Here is a 23024-nt window from a genome sequence, read left to right as displayed (position 1 = left end):
ACCTCAGGGGAAAGTTCAAGCACTAAGACTAAAAGGAGGGGTGACCGGGTTAACGTGTATAAACATCCACTGTACAGATTGCTATCTCCAGCAGATAATGGTTTCGGACGTCTGTATCTGATTGTTGATGCTCATGCAAAAGTAGGACCAAGAATAAGACGGCAGTATTACTTCCTTCACTTTTTCTCCATCTTTTGGCTTGTGTCTTTGAAGAAACTTTTATTTTAAGTCAGAGTGGGTAGAGGTTAAGGTCGTCATTGTTGTGATTAGGGTTTTCTCATAGAAATGAATGGAGAGTCCCCACAAAGATATGAATACAAATGTTTGTGTGTGTGTGTGTGTGTGTGTGTGTGGCCAAGAAAACACAGATCAATATTTCATGGATATTATATTTGCAGTGGGGCCATTCACATCATTTACTTGCTGTGAACGTTCACACATTAGTGTCATTGGTTATTTACAGTACTTATGTGATTGTGTCACACGTTAAACACACTTGATACAGTTGTGTGCCAAGTCGTACATGTATGTCCAAGGAAATGATTTACGGAGAGACTCTTCCCAGGCCTTAATCAGACATCAACACTTTAAAATCCTGCAAGATTTCGAGAGGTCAATTTCTTTATTTCCAGAAGAATGCATCAAAAATCCTCCTCGAAAGAGCCAGAGACTGACTGCCACAGACCAGTAGGTGGTAGAATAAGTGATAGTCAAACCTGTTACATTTGAGGGATGTCATCTGCTGTTACTGTTGTTGTGTTCAATGCACTCGATATTTGTCACCAGCCCTGTTTCAAATGAGCCACCACTGTCCGAGAGTTGGTGACGCTAAACGTGGTCACACACATTTAGACACCCTGTGTAAACAGAACATCGCCATGCAAACCCACACATGTACTCAAACCTGAATACTGCAGAGAATTTCTCCATTTGATCTTTGACCTGATCCTTCCTTATTATATTCACATTCAGGGTTCTAGATTATATTAAGGGCTCTAGATTCACATCCAGCATGCAGTGCAGGGCACCAGAATCTCTATGCACTTTTAGGAGACAAGATACTGGAAAATGTCACTGAGTCACACTGCAAACCTCTGGGAGCTGACAGGAGAGCCGTGGGAGGGTGACCTCATTTCCTGCACCTGATGAGACGAATTGCATCATTTTCCTGCACATTTCCCACTATAAAACAGCAGCCTTCCGATGAAACTGCCGATGTCAATCTTTGTACTAGACCTGTGTCAAGTGGCATCCCCTGAATTGTCATGTATAGCTCTATATAGATGCACTCCCATAATTAATACCTCCACCCCCACCTACCATTTTATTGTCTTTGAAATTCTCATTAAAAGCTTTCCCAGAGCCACCTTTCAGATACACGATTCAGTTGCCAGAGGAGTGCAAAAAAGATTTTTCATCTGGTCAATTAATGGGCTCAAATCCCACGAACACCAGAGACATTACAGTACATTTGTGTCTCCTAAAATATACTGGGGCTGTATCTTTAAGGAGAGAGGTGGTGTAGTTCAGATTAGTGGTTTACCCAGTTTATGCCCATGGGAACAGGGAGGGGGGGGGGGTGCTCTGTCCCCTGTCCCCTCTCACGTCTCTCAGGACAGCTGTGAAAGTTAGATCTTCTGGATATTAACTCATAGCTGATCATGGCTGAGATACGGGGGAGGTGTTTTGGGGTTTTCCAGGCATTCATATCTCAGCCAAATCAAGGTGACGTCAAGTGCAAGACACAGTAGCAGAAAAAAATGCTTCTTTGAGGAGAAACATTGAATTCAGATTGTCAGTCAGCATCTGTTAATAGCCTTGCAGCCCAGCATGACATTTGTGGCGTGTTAGTGTATGTGCGTGTTAGTGTATGTGCATGTTAGTGTATGTGCATGTTAGTGTATGTGCATGTTAGTGTATGTGTGTGTTAGTGTATGTGCGTGTTAGTGTACGTGCGTGTTAGTGTATGTGCGTGTTAGTGTATGTGCGTGTTAGTGTACGTGCAATGTTACTCTGGCTTCCATAATGAAAACATAAGTGACTACATATGAATTATTCTTCCATCCATCAATCCATTCATTCAGTCATTCATCCATCCATTCAGTCATCCATCCATCCGATAACTGCTCTGCTCATCCTGGTCAAGGTTGTTTGGAGATTTTTTTTTTTTTATGTAGAGGATAAAGGTAAAAACATTGAAACATGATGATTTTGGCTTATGTTTTTAAAAATATTCAGAACTTGATAAAAAATAATCAGAACTATACTCTGATGAGTATTAATGAAATATCCATCTTCCATAATCTCTTGCCTGGTAAAGGGTTGCAGTCAGCCTGGAGGACATCCTAGGTGACACTGTGACATCCTGGGTGCCCGTCCAGGACCACAAATATGAAATATTATGTGTGTATGGAAATTCACAAGCTGTTTCCTCTAAGTAGCATCAGTGACTGCAGCAGCCTTTAATTGTAACAGCTTAATAATTTGCACTCGTCTAAATGCCGCCTGGATGTAGCTGCTGGGAAACATTATTATTTAGCTGCTAACCGTACGCTGTAAATATGTTTTTCATAGAAAAGCTATTCCGCACGGTTTTCAGAAATTAGTATCCAGTATAAGATAATAAAAATAACAGGTACACTTTTCTGTCCTGACTGCGAGAGAAAGATTCTGGCGAATGAGAATATGAGTCATTTCTCTCTTCCTTAGGTGAGATTTCTTTCTCTTCAGGCACAAAAGGCGTGGGCAGATTTCGTTAGTCAGTTTCTCAGTGAAGTAACGACTGGATGACTGCAGACACGCACAGACAGTGAGGGCCGTGCCCGCATCAGCGCCCATGACATCCCTGCCTGCAGGCGAGCCATTGTACTCGACCCGGCTTTACCCACCGGCTTTACCATGCTGGGAGCAACGGCAGGGACGACGTGTCACATGCGCACGCCTGTTTTAAATAGCTGTCAGGGAAATGATTGGAGCTGGTGGTCAGAAAGTATTTAGCCCAGAATTTGCAGTCAGATAACGTAGCTGCCCACGCATGCTGGCCTAAGAAAGCTTGCATGTTCCAGCTATTTTTCTCTGACTTTATTCTTTGTTTTTTCTTCCTCCCTCTCCTTCTCTCTCTCTCTCTCTCTCTCGTACCAGAGGTGTCTGCTTTCATTTAGCATTTTCAGTACATTTTCCTACCCTTTTCCCACTTCTTTCTCTCTAATCTGAACTTTTGATCGCCCCCCACCCCCCTAACTGCCCGCAATCCCAAAATGTTCTGTGCTTCGGGAGGAGGCTACTGGGCTACGAGCGCTCCCAGGAATGCAAGCGGCCCAAGGTAGAGGGGGTTTGACGTTGCATACATTTTAGAAAAACATCGTCTATTTCCTGTCTCCACCCCTGGTTCTGCACTCAGAACAGATGGCCCCCCAACAGCCACCCCTCCCCTCTCCCCCACCTGAGTTTTGTCTCTGTTAAAGGTCACACCGCACACACCAAACCGTGGTCACCAAACAGTGCTCACCGTGCGCACACTCACGCTCCAAAAGCCAGAAAGGCGCTGGCAAGCTGCTCGAAAATGGGCAGCGTATCATTTATTTTCAGTTCATACAGTCAGCCCAGAAGCTGAGTCAGCTAACAGCATATAAAACATACTATACAAAGGCTTGTTTACTTTCAAACTATGACAGTATTTCACAGAAAGTTAAAAAAAAAGGAAAAATACCAACTTAATTGCCTAAAAGGGACAAGCATACAGCACATGAACATGTTGTACATACAAATCCACAGCATCCATACACTTCATCTCAAATAAATTTCAAATGGAGAGTTTATTAATGCAATGAAAAGCAATTAAGTGAATATGATTAAAAGATTCTGCTTTTTTGTCATTGATTATGACACAAGTTCATGGGCAGCTTGCGTGGAATACAGGAGGCAGGACAGCCCTCGTGCCGTGACTGCATGTGATCTTCCTGCACCCAAATGCTCTCCATAAAAAGATGGACCACCTTCCCACACTCCTATAGGACTCCTATAAGTCTGTCTAACCTGCGGCATTTGGCACGGTGTCTGCAGGGAGCAAAGAGTTACAGAGCTGAAAGACAGCATGGTCTGTACAATCTGTGGTGCAAACCTCAGTGTAACGGTAAGGGAACACTCCCCCACAACGTCTGTCCTTTCTGACAGAGCTTATGAGGACGACTGCAAAAATTCGCAAGACGTCCATTCATAAACTGACCCTATCCTGATTAGCTTTTAAGCTTTCCCGATGGTCTTGTTGCCTCCAGGGAGCTCCATGTCCTGCAGTGACAGGTATCCGCCTTTGGAGGGCTCCAGTTTCACTGAGGAGAACCTGCCGGGGGTTACACCAAATGATTCCACGGCGGCGCTGGGCCTATCTGCTAAACCTAGGTCACAGGGAACGGGATAGGGCAGCTGTGGGAAGCTGTGGAAGGGCTGAGAGGAGGCTGCAGGAAAGACGGATGCTCTAGATGGAGGACATGCCACAGAAGAAGCAGGCCAGTGTGCTGATTCTCCAAGTCTGCTCGGCTCCACCTTCTCCTCTTCATTCTCCTCCATTTCTTGATCCTCCTGGCCAGTCCCGAAGCCTGAGTCGGGCCCCTCAGCATGCCTCTGGAAGTCTCCTATCTTCGCTAGACACTCATAGGAGGTGCTCGTTTGAAGAGTAGGTTCATAACAGCTATCGTCCTCACACTGCTCTCCTCCGAGGAGACCCTCACCCGACTGGTAGCTGAAGTAGACGGAGCAGGGCTCGATCTCATAGGAGCTGGGGTACTTGGAATATAGGTATCCTAAGTTGGAGAAGGTGGAATGACCACTACTGTCCCACTGTTTGGCCAGGTTGCTGAACTCCAGGTAGGTTGGGGTGACTTTCTCTTTGGAGATCTCCAGCACCGAAATATCCTCGGAGTTGCATAGAATGTCGAAAGACTCCGGTGAGAACATGGGACTTAACCATTTCTGTGGAGAATAGGAGAGCTTTGAGATGCGGGTAACGGCAGCGGAGAGCTGCCACCTCCAAACCGCCAAGGAAGCATCATTGTTAAGGCCTTCAGCAACAGAGATCTATCTAAGTGGTAAAACAAAAGCATCTTTGGCATTTCAATATTACCCCCCCCATCAACTAGCCTCCTATTTACACAGTTGCCATAGTTACACCTTTCTGTTGTAAACACAGTAAATGTGCAAATGGAGGCTGGCTTTCAGCCATCATCTGTTCTAGATACTCTGATGATGTTCTGCACGTCAAGAATACTCAAGCACCCTTCCGGTATCACACCCCAAGCACTCGCTGAGATCAGGTGAGAGTCCACACCCATTTGCATCCGTCACTGACGGGGACTCAAAGAAGCAAAGAAACCACACCAAGGGCCGACGCTCAAAAGACACTTCCCAAGGAAACCGGGGCTTTTGGTGTGGTGGAGTTCTTCCTTGAACTCATGAGTGTGAAGCTTTTTTTTATCACAGAGACACCATTTAAGATGGTACGACAAACTATGACATGTTAAAACTATTTGCGTTAAACCACATTTCGTTAATCTTTTGATATACACATGAGACAAGCCTGTGCGTAACCCTGGGTACCTGGAAGTTTCCCTTGTGAATAGAGTGGAGGCTGGCAAAGTATTTCGAGGGGTCGGGAACGTGCAGACATTTATCCTGGTAGAACCTGCCAACAGGACGGGGGAGAGAGAAAATGAGCAGTGGCAGGTCACACAGCCTTGGGTCATGTGAGATCCGCAGGTGACCCTCACCATTTCTCCTGGTAGGTGCAGCAAAGGAAAACCACGAAAATCACTACGATCACGAAGCTGACCACGAGCCCCACGTGGATCTCCACAGTCCAGCTAAAGCCTAGGACATCAGAACCGTCAGCATCCAGATTATCTTCTTACACATAATTCCAAACCATGCCACTGATGAATATGCAACATCAACAAATTTCACAGCCAAATATATGGGTGTACGATCACCCAGCATTAATGGCACGATACCTTGTGAGGAGGGAAGATTCCCAACCTCTGACCTCCAGGAAGCGGTGGGACTCCAGTCGCTCCAAACCCCTAAGAGGTCCTTTTCCGGACGAACCCGGACCCGGGCCTGATACAGCGCCGCTTTCTCCAGCATGTCTTCATTTAGCTCCACCCACTTTTTAAGTTCAGTGGTGACGTCCTGCGCCTGCTGAGAAGCAGAAGCAAACCACATGCTCATCGCCCCCCAAAGCTGACGGCCACCCTGCCGAAATGCCTCTTAACCTGCTTCCCCATAGTGCTGGGAACTACCGCCGAAAATGTCTATTTTTCACCCTTAAGCACAAGCGTTTACGTCAATAAAATTTTCACATTTTAAAACATGTTTTTTGTTATTATATAAATTGCATACCTTTAGCTAGATAGTCGGCCTATAACTAACTTTGATTTGATTATTGACGTATATTCAGCCAGATAGCGACATGTTACTGACTACACCTGTATGTTTAGCTCTATAATTGTTTCATTAACATATTTTATTAGATTAATTTAGCTAGATGGTGACATGATTTATTAATTATTCCCAAATATTTAGATTGATAACAACATGTTTGTTTAACTGGCATGAATTTAGTAATTATTACCGTAATAAATCAATAATATTAGGGATTTTGCTTATCCGATACGCATTTAACTGCACACTTAGTTATATTATACGTAATCCACATTTTCAGGCACAGACTGAAGCAGTAGATATAAATATTATCATGCTGAACAGTTACATACGGAGAATTGTTACATTACGTTATAAAGTTAAAACTGAGCGTACGCACAGTTAACAGGGGTCCCCTCTCAATACAGCGATCAATAGTGCTTCTAGCAACAAACGATACATTGGTGCGATAAATTCATGCCGTATGGGAAATTAAAACGGGTATAGTGGATGCACCAGTATGGCGCCCAGTCTCACCCACGGATTCCTTCTAAACGCTTACCTCCCATCCATGTTTCTCAAGCTTGAACTGCATTTGAAACTTGTAAGTAAATATGTAAGATGACAAGGGGTGACCGGGACTCCATGACACGTTGGACTTGAGTACGATAGGCCTGCCGGGGGGATGCATTTTGACTGCCAAAAGCAAACATGCACACATTAAACCAAACGTCCAGTCAGACACACCCATATTTTTATGCCGATTTAACAAAATAGTTAACACACCACTTTAGGGCAGAGAAAAGTGGCAGGGAAACTCACTGAAATTTGCTGGTGAGTATCTGTGCATCCTGACCATGGTAGAGTTGTTACATGTAACATTAAGTGGTATCTTGTCCAGAGAAATAAATCGCTGGAAGGAAGGAAAGTTACGTTAATAAAGACGGTAAATAGTCCAGATGATTCATCTTTTCATCCTCCTGGGAAGGGATCCAGCTCCCCCGTATCACAGTAAGCGATTCGAAGATCTACGGTAACAATTCAGTCACACCAATGTATTTATAGGCTGCGCAGGTTCATTCCTAATGACACTACATTTTTACCTTTAGGCTAATTGTGCATTTTTAAATAAGAAATTGACGGTAAATTGCACGGTAGCCAGGCACCTGTATGGTCCTGGGTTCGGTTTCCAAACCCTGTGAAGCATCTGCATTTTCCCCATGTTACAGTGGATTTCCTGTCGATACACTCGTCCCTGTGAGACTCACCATTTTATTTAATTATTACAAAATTTAATTACTCTTTTGGTTCGACACAAATATGGCATTAAACAAGCACCCCGGTTTTTTCTTATGTGGTAGAACTTCACAGAAAGAACATCCGCGAGGAGGATGGAATTTCTGAAGCATCGAGCCGTAAACTGAGGGGCCAGTTTTCTGCATCAAGCCCATGATATGTGTGATACCAATATCATCTGAGAAAGGCTCTCCATGCATCTGGGAGAGTCGGGCTGTCGACACTTACATTTGACACAAAAACAAGATGGCAGCCCCTCAAAGTGCCGTCTGATCCCATCAAAGGCTTCAGATCACATGTCCTGACACTGGTGGGACAGAGGAGAATATATTCAGCTTCCTGTAAGATATGTTCCCGTCCACCTGGTTTCCCTTCAGCGATTCTCACCTGTTTGCCTTTTGTCCTTGGAGATGGCAGACCGCCCCTGGACCCACTGCGGAGGCGTTCCAGACACAGGTGATGTTGTTGATATAGTCATTGACACAGGTGAGATCTTGGGGCAAAAGAAATCGTCATGCATTTCACATTCCTTAGAGAAGAGCATTGCGTGAAAGCGTCAATTAGAGATCACGACACAACAGTCATTCGGCACCAAGGGTAATCCCGACAGTACCTCCCCTCATGCTCACTTCTGTACACCGTGACACTCAGCTCGTTCTTTGGGACGACCACAAGCTTTAGAATGAGGGCAGACTGCTGATCTGAGCTACCTCAGAATGGATACTGTCAGTAACGTGGTACAAGTGTCACTGTCATTGCGATCAAAAGTATTTGAATGGACACCTGATTGAGTCATAGGTAAGAGCTGAATTGGAGCCTCCAGCTACAGGCCTTGAGAAGTTCTGTTTTGGAGCCCGAAAACATAGGATGGACGAATCCAATCCCGCGTCTTTTAGGGGTAGCATGTACTTACTTTTAATGGAGAGAACCATCCAGGGATTCAGCAGGAAGGTCAGAAGACTCAGATGCACAGCCCCCATATCAGCCTGCTGCCAAGAGAAGAAGCTCAAAGATATGTAAAGCGCTCGTGTTGATCTGACAAACATCTGAGCTCTGCTTGGTAAGTGACTGTTAGTAGCATGGTTCACCCAAGCCTCTGTTGTTAACAACCGTCTGGTGCTTAGACCATAGGCCTGTCATTGGTTTGAAATTCTGCATTTAATTCCAAACCCCGCAACGACAAAGAAAAGTTTGACAAAGAGTATCCAGGAAAAGTTATCACTGAGATATTTGCAGATGATCTCTTGAATTTTTGACTGTGAAAATGATGTCTTTAGGTACAAATGTGTGGTAAGTGCAGTATAAACAGCAGCTGCTTCTGTACCTCCAGAGCCCCGGGCGCTTACTTGTCGAACGCTAATCTTGTCACTCACATAGAACTACAGATAGCACGTCAGTTTACTACTCTGATATGATCGTCTGACACTATGTGTGCTATAGAAAATTAATCACCACCCTGCTAACCAATCAGGTTGGAAAATTCAACAGCACCATGGTATAAACTGATATAATCTCTAGCCTCAGAATGCATTTGGCCCCTCACATCCTGGCTCTATCAGAATCCTGCACCCCCCCCAAGAACATCCCTAGTCTGACTGCCCTCTTTCCCACACGGGGAGGGGGGAGAGGTTTGCTAATTTCCACAAAACTTGCAAATGTACACCTGTCTTAGTTCTTTCTAGTTACTCTGTATTTGAATGCCATGTAGTTATTTTGACTAACACTGCAAAACTGCATATTTTTTATAATTTCTTGCCCATAGGGGGCACAAGGGAAGGGAAACCAGAAACTCCTCCTACTTTCAAAGCTGGACAGGATCGGGGCCTCATCCTGACACGTAACTGAATCTCCACTCCACCCCTTGCCTCTGAGCCCTGCTTCATTCAGTTCACCTTGACACTCTTGGGTCTCCATCCGTCACTCGCTCTCCTGCTTTCTCTTCTCTCCCTCCTCTATCCTCTCCTCTCCCAAGGAGCCTCTGATACACTCTGCCCTGTCCTTATCGCATACAGCGACACCCTCCGTCTCCTCGCCAGCACGCCCACAGCCCTCTCGCCCCTGGCCCTCAAGCATGATCCAGAGGAAAGGGTAAAGTTCTGGATTGCTGAGGGTAAATGGCAAGGAAATAGAATCGCTGTGGATCTGACCGAGTACCAGTCACTTCTATTATCTCTTTCTGCTTAAACCACCTACTACCAAAGAACAGTCAAGTCATTTTTCACTTTCAGCGAACCCTCGCAGCCACCACTCTGATTGCTGATAACTTGTTTGGAAGACGTCATGTAATTCGTGCTCCGATGCTGCTTACAGTGACTATGTATTCTTCGTTGGCTCAGCACAGCTGCGCTTATGCACAGTTGATTTATGAGCAGTAGTGTTTGTAATGTGCTATTTGCTTCACAATTCAGTTGTAATTGCTACACATGCAATACTGTGCAAAGGCAGTCAGTGAAAATATTTAAGGCTATTTTTCTGGGTAGTATCTTTGTATTCATTGTATATTTGCTCAGAAAAAAAACAGCCATTTCATGTACAGTCGGGTATTACACACTTCGACAATGGTTTGGGTTGAACATTGTTGGAGGGGGGGGGGGGTGTTGAGGGAGTTGTTGGATTAATGTGGGGCTCCCCATAATTTACAGCCATGGAATACAGTGATCACGGTTATAGTGACCAACCACTTACAGGTATCTGGAATTTTGGGACAGAATCATTTCCATATAAATAATGTTCAAATAATCCACTTATCGTAATTTCGTAGCAGGTTTACAGGGTTCATGCTTCCCTAGTGTCAAATGAGAAGAACTACATGTTAATCTGTGCTCTCAGATTCATAATCTGTCCCACAGATTAGTGAACCATATGCATGGGTTTGCAATCGTACTTATTTCTTTAGATAACATGGAATAAAACAAAATATAGAATTAAATCAACTCTTAAATTTAGATAAATTGGACTTACTTAAAAACAAATTTTAATTTCCCTTCCTATAACGCAAAAGGACAATCGTTTGACCTGCTCTTTTTAGTGCAGGTCAAACGAAATCGCGGTATTTCCAAACGAAACGCTTTAGAATGCAGAAAAAGCAGCAGCAGTATGTTTAATTTTCTAGCAGATTTTTCTTAAATACGCCTGAGATGTCAGAGAGGTGATAGACCTGATTCCCATAGATTCCCAGCAGACCCAGACAGACGCAGTAAGTGGATCGCAGCAGTCAGAAGGGAAAATCGGCCGCTCATTGATTAACTGCGTTTCTGTGTTATTTATATGTATGAGTTATATATGTTTTTTTGCGTATGACCCATTTATGCGTATGACAGCATGCAATTTACAAAAAAAAATTTTGCATTTTTTTCATGTTCTGAAAAACTGTTAAATGCCAGTTCTAAGTGAATTCTAAGCAAAGATGGAACATTGGCGTAAATCAACAATTACTTGAATGATATCGTGATTATCAATATAGTTTGATATGGAAAAAAAAACATGATTAAATTTGCTACCATATCGTGCAGCACTTGGCTGATGTCAGAATTGATTCACACACAGTTGCTTTTCATCCTGTCTGTCTGTCATTACACATCGCAGCACCAGTAAGACAAGAATAAAACTCACCTTTCATAAGATTGGGAAGCAATCTTTCTGGGAATTTCCCAAACACTAGTCCTGTGTACATGAGCAGCCAGAAACCATATAATACAAATAAAAGCTTTAAACTGCTCAAGCGTGTATTCAGATATGGAATGAACTAAGTGTCATATGGAGGTCGCATTGGGAAATTATATTGACACTAATAACCTGGGCAGCCAGCATGGAGTTGGGGTTCAGATAATCGCAGCCGCGGAGGCTTAGCCTGCTGAGCTGCTGTAGAGGCAAAAAATACGTTGGTGTGTTGGAGGGTTCGTGCAAACACTGGGGTGATTTTCAGGAGGGGTTTTGAAATGCCTAAGCTGACACACTTCGACAAGCATGAAATGATATCAAACTCTCTCCTACACTGCTGGTTTTTCACCAACATTAAGATCATTTGTGACCCATCACCACGAAAGGAGTCTTATGGGTGTATTTCTACCTGTGCGACTTAAGACTCATTTCGTGGCGACGGGTCACATTTAAACATCGTTGTCTTTGCCTAAGACATTTTCACTGTACTGTACTTTTGTCACATTTTTGCACATCCCAGCCAAACATAGCTCCACTCCCACATCTCTTTTAACAAAAGCAACTGCTTATTTAATGAAATAAACTGCGATTTTCTCATCTTATGCACGGATGCTGCAGGATTTGGCAGAAACTCAGCGTGGGTGATGTCTAGGAGGTAAATTGTAGCAGGATTGACGTTGTTCTTGAAGACTGTCAGTTACTGATTTACCGACAGACGCGCAAACACTTCAGATCTGCAAGGGCCACCCTTCCAAGTAGGCATAAAGTCTTTTTTTATCGTAGGACTTTGGACAGATCTGTAGTAGTTGTTTACTACAGTACTAGCAGAGTCTCATCAATAGACAAGAAATCGAAGAAATTGTCATTTGGGGACATTAAGGTGGAACTAGAAAGGAACTGATTCACACCATAGTCTTCATCGCGAAGCAACGACTGAGTGACTCCTCTTAGCTGAGGGTTGCATTCAGCCGTGGTTAGCATGTGCTAAAAATGGACAGGTAGCCTGATATGTCTATACTTTTATTCACTTCACTGTTTCATTTGCTCATAATTGGTAGTTTTATCATTGGTATTGTCATCCTACGCTAGAACAAAAGGAAATGGGGGATGTTATTTAAGTTAAAAGAACGACCTGTTTCCTAAGCACCTCTGACATCGGGGGAAATTCTTATACATTCACAGTTAGTAAGACCAACAAATGAGCATTTTTTCCCTGACATGAACCATGTGGCAGGCATACCTCTCTTTCCAGCTTTGGCATCACCCAGTTGCCGATCGCGAGTCCCGGGACATGCAGGCTCGCCCTCCACCCGCACAGTCGCTCTCTCGATGCCAGCCGCTGGACCTCACTCAGAACGATGCTTCTTCCTTCTCCACCTGAGTGCCCAGATACATTTTATGGTGACGGAGCCAAACCACAACTTTGCTTCTGACGTTAGTCCAGCTGTCCGGAAACTCGATACACAGTCCTACTATTCCTCTCAGACTGATCAGGCTGCAGATGCACACACATTTTAGTGATTGAAGTGCGATTAGGTTTTTAGCCAAATGTTACCCGTACAGGTATAAATAGAGACAAGTGTGATCATACAGACCACATCCTGTTTCACTGAACCCAAGAAAACATTTCAGACTTCCAAATGTATAAACAAGTACATGCATTTAGTGAAGCGCCGTGCCGTCTCGGGGGTTATTGCCACTCAAATGTTGCATGTAAATTTGCAAACTGCTGCCGCAGCCTTGCTGGATAATAAGTCGGTGTAGTGACAGACGCGCTGATGCGACTTGCCGTAGGGGAGGATCAGCAGAATGTTTGCCACATGGCTTGAATGAATTGGAGTAGCACCAGTTATCTGTGACAAAACACAAACACACGGCATAGCATAAATGTGTCTCGGAAAGGTGCCATTCCATAGTACAGCTAGGGAAGTTCCATTGGATTTCCCATCGACTATCTAGCTAATTTCATTTCAGCGCTGTGGTCATACTGCTCTACCGTCACCAGTAAAGTTCCCCGCAGGAGTACTGCTTTGCTGTCCATAAGCAACACCCTCGACGTCGCAGACAAAATATAAGCCTGGCAGTCAACGCAAAATCACTATGGCTGCTTGGGTGCAATGTGCACTCGTGTAGGCTTTTCTCCAGACTAATTTCCCAGAACGCTACAGAGTGGATGGATTCGTGTGTTTTTACATAAATAGAAGATTTGTCTATTTTCACGTGTCCTCTTTGCAGCACTTCCCCACGCGAAATCCATTACAGTGAATCTGCAAAACCCAGACACACTAGTATAGTCCGTCAACCTGCATAGCTGTTTGTCCACCTATCCTCCAGCACCCGTGTCGAGGAGGTGGGCTTGGTGCTGGGGGGGATGGGTGGAGTTTCGCAACAGTTCCATCACCCCTCTGAACCTCACAGTGGCCCAAGCGCTGTCTTAAAGGTCAGGTTTGTCAGCGGAAATTGCTGTGGTACATTGTGCAGTCCGTGTACAAAGGCAAGAGCAAAACAACAGAAAACAAAGACATACGACTGCAGACCACAGTGAGCGGTAACTGGGGGAGGGCAGGCTGTGCTGTGAAGGGCGAGGCGAGTATAAAGTAAAGGCTGAGATGGTTTTGAAAGCGAAATTGTGCAAGGCGTGGTTTCTGCTCAAGCAACGACGTGAAGGGCATTCGAGAAGAGAGCTGCAGAATCTGCTCGGACACAAGCCCCACGGCCCGGATACGTCCAGAACAGAAACTGGTATCAGCTGCAATCTCCACTAAATGTCTGGTGAATATTACATGCAAGTAGATCCCTGCATTTACAAGTTCAGTCCCTTTTCCACATCTGCAATCGCCTCAGTTGTTTTGACCATTTTCGCTAACATAAGCAAGAGAATATTATTCACTACGGTGCTAAATATGAGTATCAGTCTGCATTAGTCACTGAGCGTAATGCACTGGGGAAAAGATTATTGGAGGCGTGAATAAAACTGACAGCAATGATGGTGAAACCGGCAACAGACGGAGGTGGCCGTAGTCGGGGGGATTCACAATCTACAGGAGCCGAAAGCTGTGAAGGAAGCTTGGCTGATAGCTGATTAAACGTGAGAAATGCACGTCCCTCAGAGTGCAAAGACCCCCCTCTCTAAGCCGCCACTGGCCCCTCACTCAGCCTCACTGCTTTCACACTGCTAGCAGACGCGGACCGCAAGCCGTCTGCTATGCTCGCACCCTGGCCCCTAACACACTGACCTCATTTCACCCAGATGAAGGTGCCTGCTGTGTCCAGCCTTGTAAGGAAGAATCATTACTTTCTAGAAGCTGCTTGCATTGTTTCACCCCTTTTCCTCATACACAAAACAATCATTTTTCACACTGGTTTAATTTTATCCGTAGCAGCCTCCCCACCTGGCAGGTTACCAAGTAACACAGGGCAGATTGTCCCCATGGTGCAGCGAGGCTGTTGTCTGATCCGTGAGCTCGATGGGCCACGCAGACACGACGCTGACGTCTGACGGGTCCCGCAGAGCCGTCCACGTGCGGCAAGCTGAGCTGCATTGCTGTGAGTTTGGCCTCCTGCTATTTTACTTTTTTTTTTCTTCAGAATGTCTGAAAAACTTCCCAGAAGCACAACAGAACAAAAATGCCCTTAGTTACCAAAATCGAATCCGATCACCTTCTCTGTAAGAGTGGAACCACGACACACTATCTAATAATCCATCTCGAAATGGGTATTTTATTTCCATTAAAAAAAAGCATTTAAGATCACAGGATAATGTGACCACAGAATGACGTTTTATTCAGTATATTCACATTTTACAGACAGACATCTCTGGATCCCTTTACACACACTCAGAATAAATGATGCCAATACTTTCCAAACACATACAGATTAGGTATCTATATTTTGATGGGGACTCTCCATTGCAGGCTAATCCTAATCCTAACCCAAACCTAAACTTAACCATAAGTAACCAAACTAAATACAAGACACACCCGCACACATTCTTTCTCTGGCCGCTCGTTTTTTTATTTTTTTTGCAATTCTGGGTGAAATAAATCACTGGTTTCTACCTAACAAAGTATGTTTGCTGCTTGTCTGCGTCTCCCCAGCCAGACCTCATCAGTCCTCCACTCATCCTAAATTAAAGAAGCCGCCTTTGTACTTTAGCAGCAGTGAAACATAAAGGACCATGTCCAGCGAACCGCTGCCAAAGTGTCACAGAATGATGCCACTTGCTTTGAAAATGATTCTTGTTCAAAGCCAAGGTAAATGCCAACACCTTCGGCATGAATAATCTTCTCTCGTTCTTGCTCATTTCCAGGTGCTCTTGCCCACCAGAATATTTATGGTCCTCCAGACAAAGAATACCCAGAAGCTTATTTGTGGATGTTATTTTAACCCTCAGCCCATTAACATGCCGTGAGCAGAGCAGAACTCTCCATGAGCTCTGAAACACAGCAGCCCAGTCCACCCAGTCACAGGGTCTCCTTGGCCATGGCTGCAAGACGTTTGTGCTCCTTGCAACTTATAGAAGAACTGACAACTGTGTTAAGAATAAGGAGATGTTGTTGCTCCGTAATTCACAGCGACAGAGCAAGTCGATGGACGATGGATATCTTCCTCTCAGAGAAAGGTTTCTGCGGTTCTTTGCTGTTAATATTCATCGTGATGAAGGCACAGTGAGAGCATCGCTGCTAATATTCACCGTGATTAAGGCATGGTGACAGCATCCCTGTTAATATTCACCGTGATGAAGGCATGGTAACAACATCCCTGCTAATACTCACCGTGATGAAGGCATGGTAACAGCATCCCTGCTAATATTCACCGTGATGAAGGCATGGTGACAGCATCCCTGCTAATATTCACCGTGATGAAATCGCAGTGACAGCATCGCCGCTAATATTCACTGTGATGAAGGCATGGTGACAGCATCGCCGCTAATATTCACTGTGATGAAGGCATGGTAACAGCATCCCTGCTAATATTCACCGTGATGAAATCGCAGTGACAGCATCCCTGCTAATATTCACCGTGATGAAATCGCAGTGACAGCATCGCCGCTAATATTCACTGTGATGAAGGCATGGTGACAGCATCCCTGCTAATATTCACCGTGATGAAGGCACAGTGACAGTATTTTATCTTTTTCTGAAAACCGCAAACCCCAAGTGGAAGATCAATGCGCTAAGAGCCTTTATTTTTATATTGACCACATTTTGTTGAGTTCTCCTTTGGAATGCTGTGGTCTGAGCAGACACTGCCCACTGGCGTCATGATGCAGGCCCTCCATCGGGCTGCCACTTTCATCCAAAGCAATGTGGACTTTTACAGAGAACAGGGGCAGCTGGTCCCTGAAGCAATCAGGGGTTAGGGGGCTCGCTCAGGAGCCCGATGGTGGGATCACTCTCCGACCCTGGGATTAGGAGTGTTGCAGGGTCCATGAGAAGAGACTCCGACACTGAGTGTATTCAGGTACCATGACAAAAAATTTAAAACTGTGCTATTCTAGTGTGCAGCGTCCAGTGAGGCCACCAGACAGACGTCGGATACCGAACTGCTCCACCTTCCTGCTTGTAGGAACAAGCTCTGCCCCCCCCCCCCAGGGGGATGTTTGCCTTGAGGGTTCAAAGAAAACAAAGCGCTTTGACACGGTGACCACAGTGCACCCACGCATGTGGTACAGCCCAGGCCCCTTACCTGCACCATGGCTCAGGGCGTGGGGGAGGTGGGCAGAGGTGGGCGGAGGTGGGCATAGGTTGCCTCTGTCACAGACGGTGCCACGCTGGCTCTGCCGTGGGCGTCAGAGGAAGCCGGTTCCTCTCGCTTTCTTTGTTTTTTTTTTGTTCCCATGGCTTGGCTGTCGCTCTCCCAATGACACTTTCAGGGTTTTTCAGGATCCATAGCGCTCAGTGAAGGATGCTGTGCCTGTTTTAACAGCAGGACAGTATCCAGATCTGGAAGGCAGATTCACCTAAATCGCAGCTCCTCTCATAACTGCACGGACGGTAAAAAATAGGCACTCATCGGCGGAGCCTTCGAAAGGCCCTGGTTCTTCCTGTGGATGTTTGTCTTGCTGCTGCCCAGCTTCTGTCGAATGTTCGTCATTCGGTTTGGTGACGCATCAGTCATTTACACCCCGGTGAGGATGTTAGCCCCAAGCAGGCTATTCTAGGGCCACGATACAAGGAAAAGACAGGACTGCTGTAAAGTGAGCATGCTGGAAGGGGCTGGGAAGCCAGAAAGGCCCTGACAACAGCTCCTAGACCAGCACAGGTCACAAGCATCCCCTCCCCCCTCCTTGGTTCAGGAAATGTCACTGCCTGCGGTAGTTTTTGTGACGTCAGTTTTGGTTAAAATTTTTTGAGATTTCAGTGACTAAGTGACCAAGGAAAATTGTGGGTGGTGAAGTCAAAGCTGCTGAGGATCACGGTCCTAAAACATACCAATACCTATGGACAAGTACACAGACGTACACACACTTCATGGGGAGACAGAATACATATATAGATAGAAATACTGACACATACATGAATTAATTGTATTCACAGCAGCCACAACATTGGTGCAATTCTGCAGGGTTTCTCTTTATGTGTTTGGTCCTCAATATAGCGCTAGGAAGTCACCCAATTTATCACCGGAACTGATTTCAAGGTAAATGAGTTAAGCAATTAGAGTTGCTATCCTGCACACCGCTGATGCCCTGACCCGTTTTCTTTGCCCTTGTGGGCTTCCTGTTAGCATTAACGAGTCTGGCCGTTCTCCTCTGACCTCTGTCATTAATGTGGGGTTTCTGGCCACAGATCAGCCCACGACTGGATGGTTTTGTCCGTCACACCATCGTCTGCAGACACTAGACCCTGTAGTGTGTGAGAATCTCAGGAATGCAGCCGTTTCTGATCGGCTAAAACCCAACAATCGCACCATGTTTAAAATCATGAATGTTAGCCGTTATAATATTTTGTCACATTTACGCACGTTAACATCATCGCCTCCTGGAGGAGCAGGCTGCTTGCTTTAAGGAGGAGGTGTAGCTAGTAAACTGCCTCGTTAGAGCCTCCCCCTTCCCCCCCAACCGCAACCCTATATAGATATATCTGTGTGTAATGTTAAGTCCCCACAGACCGGATGCTACGCTTTACCACAACACCAGCAGCAACTCTGCCTGCAAGTCCTCCATGCTACAGATAATGTGCATCCTGGCTTATGTTCAGGACTGTGATTGCTTATGTGACCTCAGGACCTCTCCGTCTCTCAGGAAGGGCATGACAAAGGCTTACCTAAATTGGCCTGGTTAAGTACTCCGATTACGACAGAACGAGAACCTGAGCTGAGCCGAACCTGACTGATTTCACTGCCTCTGCTTCTCCATGTCACTGTACAGCCCATAAAGGGCACTGGGCTGTCTGACCTTTGATCCCACTGTGAGCAGTGATCGTCTGGTTTTACTTCCTGCAAAACAAAACCTTCCTGAGCTTTGTCTCATAGCAGTGATTCAACCACTCCGGTATGTAATGTCAATCTGATTCGCTTTGTCGCAGCTAATAACTGAAAGGAAATAACCACTATTTAACTTTTTTTTTTTGACAAAATGAAAAAAATTTGGATAAATATATACAATTACTCAGCTTTCGTTAAGAAAATGAGAATGGACAGTGGACTAAAAATACTTCATATCCTCAAACACTACACCCTTTACGCCAGAACTTTTCAAATCAGGCCTGATCCCAAATCCAGGCCGTGTTTTCAGTTCTCCCAGGTAGTTAGTTTAATAATTACTGATTCTGATTGGATTCAGTGGCTTCACAGCTGGCTCACAGGTAAAGAAATGTGGAAAATCAGCAGGACTCAGACCTTGAGGACCGTGATGAGAACAGCCCTGCTTTAAGCTACAGCTGTAGAAGCCAGCAAATAGTTTATAGCCTTCCAGTCTCAGACCAATGCAGGCATTTATCGATCTATAGAGTCCTCTACTGGAGAAGTTGTGTAACTGCATAACTAACTTTTTACTTTGTATAAAATGCAGAGGATTCTTTAATCGGGGCGGCACGGTGGTGCAGTGGTCTCCATCTGGGTCACACGTGTGTGGAGTTTGCATGTTCTCCCCATGTCGTCGTAGGGTTTCCTCCGGATATTCCGGTTTCCCCCCACAGTCCAAAGACATGCTGAGGCTAATTGGAGTTGCTAAATTGCCCGTAGGTGTGCATGTGTGAGTGAATGGTGTGTGAGTGTGCCCTGCGATGGGCTGGCAGGCAGATGTACTATACCGTGCTGTGCTGTAGTGTTGCTGTAGAATTAGCTGGAGCACAGACCCCCAGAGCAGGGGCAGCCTGCTTATGCAGAAGCTAAAGCCGTCATCTCTCTCCCATGGGGTTACGCTGCAGACTTGCACACCACACCCAGAAGCCCATAGCATGTTTAATAGCTGGCAGCTGAGCCCGATAAGCATAGCATCTTAGCTCTTTTGTGTCATGTTTACCGACTGCAGACTTTGTGCCATTAAATAAAGGCGACCCTTCCTGCATATGGTGAGAGCTGACATCATCAGGATGGTCGAGGGCTTCATAGCATTCGGCACGTACAAACCCTCAAAATTGAATATTTCATGTATATTTAATCAAATCAAAAGAGAAATGAAAATATAACTCATTTCTGTAAAATTTCTACAAATTTTTTTATTCATTGAATGCAAAAAGAATCTCTGTACATTTTTAGTTAGTATTTCTACTATTATACACACCCAGACATAAATTATTCTCTGACTGGAGTCTGACCCAAAAGGCTACATCAACAGTAATCATCCATACTGTCACAAATCACAGCAAGTGCAGTCAGAACTAAATATGACTTTTGACTGTCCACCCACCTTCCACGGCCCCTCATCCACTGCCAGGTGACAGTGGCCCTGGGGCAGATGCCACGAAGCACCAGGCAGGCGACACCTGGACAGGATGAAATTTCACTTGTTTGTAGAAATTTGCAAAAAATCCAATTAAGTGTGACTTTTCAAATATAAAACATTTTTACCGCTCAATGTTTTTGTTATAAAACTACCAAATAGGTTAAGCTGTTACTGTACAGACGGATATGTTGCTCATACCAGATCAGGTAAACTATACAGCATCACTGAGAATTGACATGGATTCTATCTGTAAATCCAGTGAACATTTTTGACATGATAGGTATCTCAGCCTGGACTGACATCTTGGGCACTGACCCATGTATTGGGCAGTCTTTGTCCGTTACACGTGCTTCCCCCTGCCCTCCGAGATGACGTGCTCAGGGGCAGCTCTGGTATACCACTCGGACCAGGCCCCGTCATACACGGACACGCTGGGGTGGCCGCACAGATGGGCTGCCAGGGCCACGTGACAGGCGGTCACCCCTGAGCCGCAGGAGACACACAGCGGTTTGGTCAAATTCACTCCGGCACCCCGGAACATCTCCGCCAGCTCCTCCGGTGTACGTTCAAGGCCAGAGGCATCCAGGAAGCAAGTGAACGGCATGTTGATGGAGCCCGGGATATGGCCAGGCTCTGTATCTGTCAGGAACCGAGAAAGTCATGTGACCTACCGTCGCGTCAGATCATATTTAAAACAATACAGGCTGAGACGTTTTAGGAGATCTTATCTGCAAGAGCAGGAGCTTGCCATGTCTTGCTTTGCTTCCTTGAAGTCTTAACATTTTAATAACAATATCAAACTGCAAGACTGGAATACGTACTGTCTCTTGGTTCCGGTTCTATTCCCCTGAATCTCCCCTCAGTCCTGGCGTCCACCACTTGAAACAGTTTGCTCTCAATGTTTTTCAGGACATCCTCGTAGGTTTTCACCCAGGGCCGATGCAGAGACGCACTGAACTGCGCAGAGGCAGCTTTGCAGAAATCTGCCGTGACAGGGTGGCCCTCTTTTAGCCAGTTCTTGAGACCGCCGTCAAGCACGGACACGGAGTGGTGGCCAAAGACCCGAAACATCCACCAAACCCTTGGGGCGGAGAAGGAGCCGAAGTCGCTGGCGTCGTACACCACGACGTGCGTGTCGTTGCAGATGCCCAGGTCGCCCACATAGTCCGCAAACTCGTGTTCAGCTGGCAGCATGTGATCAAACGGGGACGTTTTATCACAGCATAGATCAATATCGAAGAAGGAAGCCCCCGGTATGTGTCTCTCTTTGAATTCGACTGAAGGGTTACGTTTCAGTTTGGGTAGGTACCACGAAGTGTCCAAAACACGCAACTTAGGCCCCAGAAGGTTATTCTTCACTGCTTCAGCTAGCCATTTCGCTCCGACGAGAGCACGTATATTAATTGACATGTCAGTTATATTTCGCAGACGATAAAGTCGGCCGGCGAATGTTTGTAAACTGGCTTTTCCTACCAGACACACGGAAGTGAAGACCCAGCCTCTCCGTAACCTATCACTGCGATCAGTTTGGGGAGTGTAAAGGACGTTACCGTAATATCGTGTTTATGCGGACCCACCCCTCTCCGTAACCTATCACTGAGAACAGCTTGGGGAGTGTAAAGGGCGCTACCGTAATGTCGTGTTTATGCGGACACACCCCTCTCCATAACGTGTTACTGCGATCAGTTTGGGGAGTGAAAAGGACGTTACCGTAATGTCGTGTTTATGCGGACCAACCCCTCTCCGTAACCTATCACTGCGATCTGTTTGGGGAGCGTAAAGGGCGCTACCGCAACGTCGCCCCCATTGTCCTCTCTTCCATTTTCATTGGCTCTGAATGATGTCCATAAAAGAGCACGGAAGCTCTGATGCGGCTCTAATTTTTAGTAGTTCCCAAATTTTCATGAACAAGAATTGTAACGTATTATATGTGTGGTCATGGTGGCGCCATAAATATGTGTTGATCAGTTAGAGCCCTAACGGGTGGCTAAAGCTATCACAAACAAACCATCCAACGAGGGCTTTTGCATACCCTTTAATCAATGGAAACCTCTTTTTTTAGGTGCTGTGTGTTAATAGCTGCATTGTCTGTAAGAATGGCAGAGTTGTTGTCATGTTAGCCCGGCTAGCTCAGTCGGTAGAGCATGAGACTCTTAATCTCAGGGTCGTGGGTTCGAGCCCCACGTTGGGCGGTGTAATTTTGCGACTGATGTGCGGTCCTGCAGGAAGAATCTGCAAAGGGACTTTTCTCTTTGGAACTTTACTCTTGCCTTGTGTGTGTGTGTGTGTGTCTGTGTGTGTGACTTGTAGGGAAGATATACGATGATATGAAAACGGAGGAATTCATATGTGCTTCTCTTTGTACGACTGACGAATGAAGTATCATTCAATCACGGATTGCTTTTCAACGCACGTGTCTGGTAATCCGCCGGTAGTTGTAGATTTTTATTAGTTTAGAATAAATTAGCAGAATATATTTAGCTATTCTGGATAAACACATAAACAACATAGAACCTGAGAAAGAAATATTGTGTAATTTAAGAAAATATGTGTTTTTTTAATTTGTTGTATTTTTTAGCCACCTTTAGGTGAGAAGTGTCTCAAGAACATGCGGTGCTCTGTGAAATTTACTGCTGTTTTTATTTTAGCAAGGATTGATGTGTGATGTTCCCTTTGTCCATTTTATGTTCTGTCATGAGCGAGTACCAAAAAATGGGTGGGTGAGGTTCTGTGTATTCAGGTGCATAATACAGGGACTGTGCAGTGC

General features: G+C 45.3%; 2 protein-coding genes and 1 non-coding gene across 4 annotated transcripts; 1 reads left to right on the top strand and 2 right to left on the bottom strand.

Annotated features, from left to right (window-relative positions):
* Nucleotides 1-3559: 3559 nt before the first annotated feature.
* il2rb (interleukin 2 receptor, beta) lies at nucleotides 3560-12952 on the bottom strand. Of its 2 annotated transcripts, none has more exons than XM_048991834.1 (10): nucleotides 12608-12952; nucleotides 8621-8693; nucleotides 8095-8200; nucleotides 7936-8014; nucleotides 7234-7324; nucleotides 6974-7107; nucleotides 6003-6189; nucleotides 5763-5862; nucleotides 5593-5677; nucleotides 3560-4968 (listed from the first exon to the last, which is right to left on the bottom strand). In XM_048991834.1, exons 1-10 carry the CDS (start codon nucleotides 12626-12628, stop codon nucleotides 4243-4245), a joined length of 1602 nt encoding a protein of 533 aa, XP_048847791.1. In that variant the 5' UTR covers nucleotides 12629-12952; the 3' UTR covers nucleotides 3560-4242. The 2 variants fall into 2 exon arrangements, with proteins under 2 accessions (XP_048847791.1, XP_048847790.1); XM_048991833.1 differs by having other exon boundaries at nucleotides 8621-8696; nucleotides 12608-12946.
* Nucleotides 12953-20015: 7063 nt separating this feature from the next.
* On the bottom strand, nucleotides 20016-21832 carry mpst (mercaptopyruvate sulfurtransferase). Its single transcript, XM_048990593.1, has 2 exons — nucleotides 21079-21832; nucleotides 20016-20896 (listed from the first exon to the last, which is right to left on the bottom strand). The coding sequence occupies exons 1-2, from the start codon at nucleotides 21665-21667 to the stop codon at nucleotides 20598-20600; spliced, it is 888 nt and encodes a 295-aa protein (XP_048846550.1). The 5' UTR covers nucleotides 21668-21832; the 3' UTR covers nucleotides 20016-20597.
* A 544-nt stretch (nucleotides 21833-22376) lies between these two features.
* Nucleotides 22377-22449, top strand: trnak-cuu (transfer RNA lysine (anticodon CUU)). Its single transcript has one exon. It is a non-coding gene; the product is annotated as a tRNA-Lys (tRNA).
* The last annotated feature ends 575 nt before the right edge of the window (nucleotides 22450-23024 follow it).

The sequence above is a fragment of the Brienomyrus brachyistius genome, chromosome 22, assembly GCF_023856365.1.
Source record: "Brienomyrus brachyistius isolate T26 chromosome 22, BBRACH_0.4, whole genome shotgun sequence".
NCBI classification, from domain to species: Eukaryota; Metazoa; Chordata; class Actinopteri; order Osteoglossiformes; family Mormyridae; genus Brienomyrus; species Brienomyrus brachyistius.
The sequence above is the reverse complement of the archived record's forward strand: the minus strand, read 5'-3'. Positions and strand labels throughout refer to the sequence as shown.

Excerpts from the sequence above, each read along its gene's own strand:
- mpst (XM_048990593.1), bottom strand. The coding sequence starts at position 21,667 with ATGTCAATTAATATACGTGCTCTCGTCGGAGCGAAATGGCTAGCTGAA. Across the intron at positions 20,897-21,078 it reads AGAACCGGAACCAAGAGACA|ATACAGAGCCTGGCCATATC; the intron begins GTACGTATTCCA and ends GGTTCCTGACAG.
- il2rb (XM_048991833.1), bottom strand. The coding sequence starts at position 12,628 with ATGCCAAAGCTGGAAAGAGAG. Across the intron at positions 5,863-6,002 it reads GAATCTTCCCTCCTCACAAG|GCTTTAGCTGGACTGTGGAG; the intron begins GTATCGTGCCAT and ends CTGATGTCCTAG. Across the intron at positions 4,969-5,592 it reads TTCACAAGGGAAACTTCCAG|AAATGGTTAAGTCCCATGTT; the intron begins GTACCCAGGGTT and ends TATTCTCCACAG.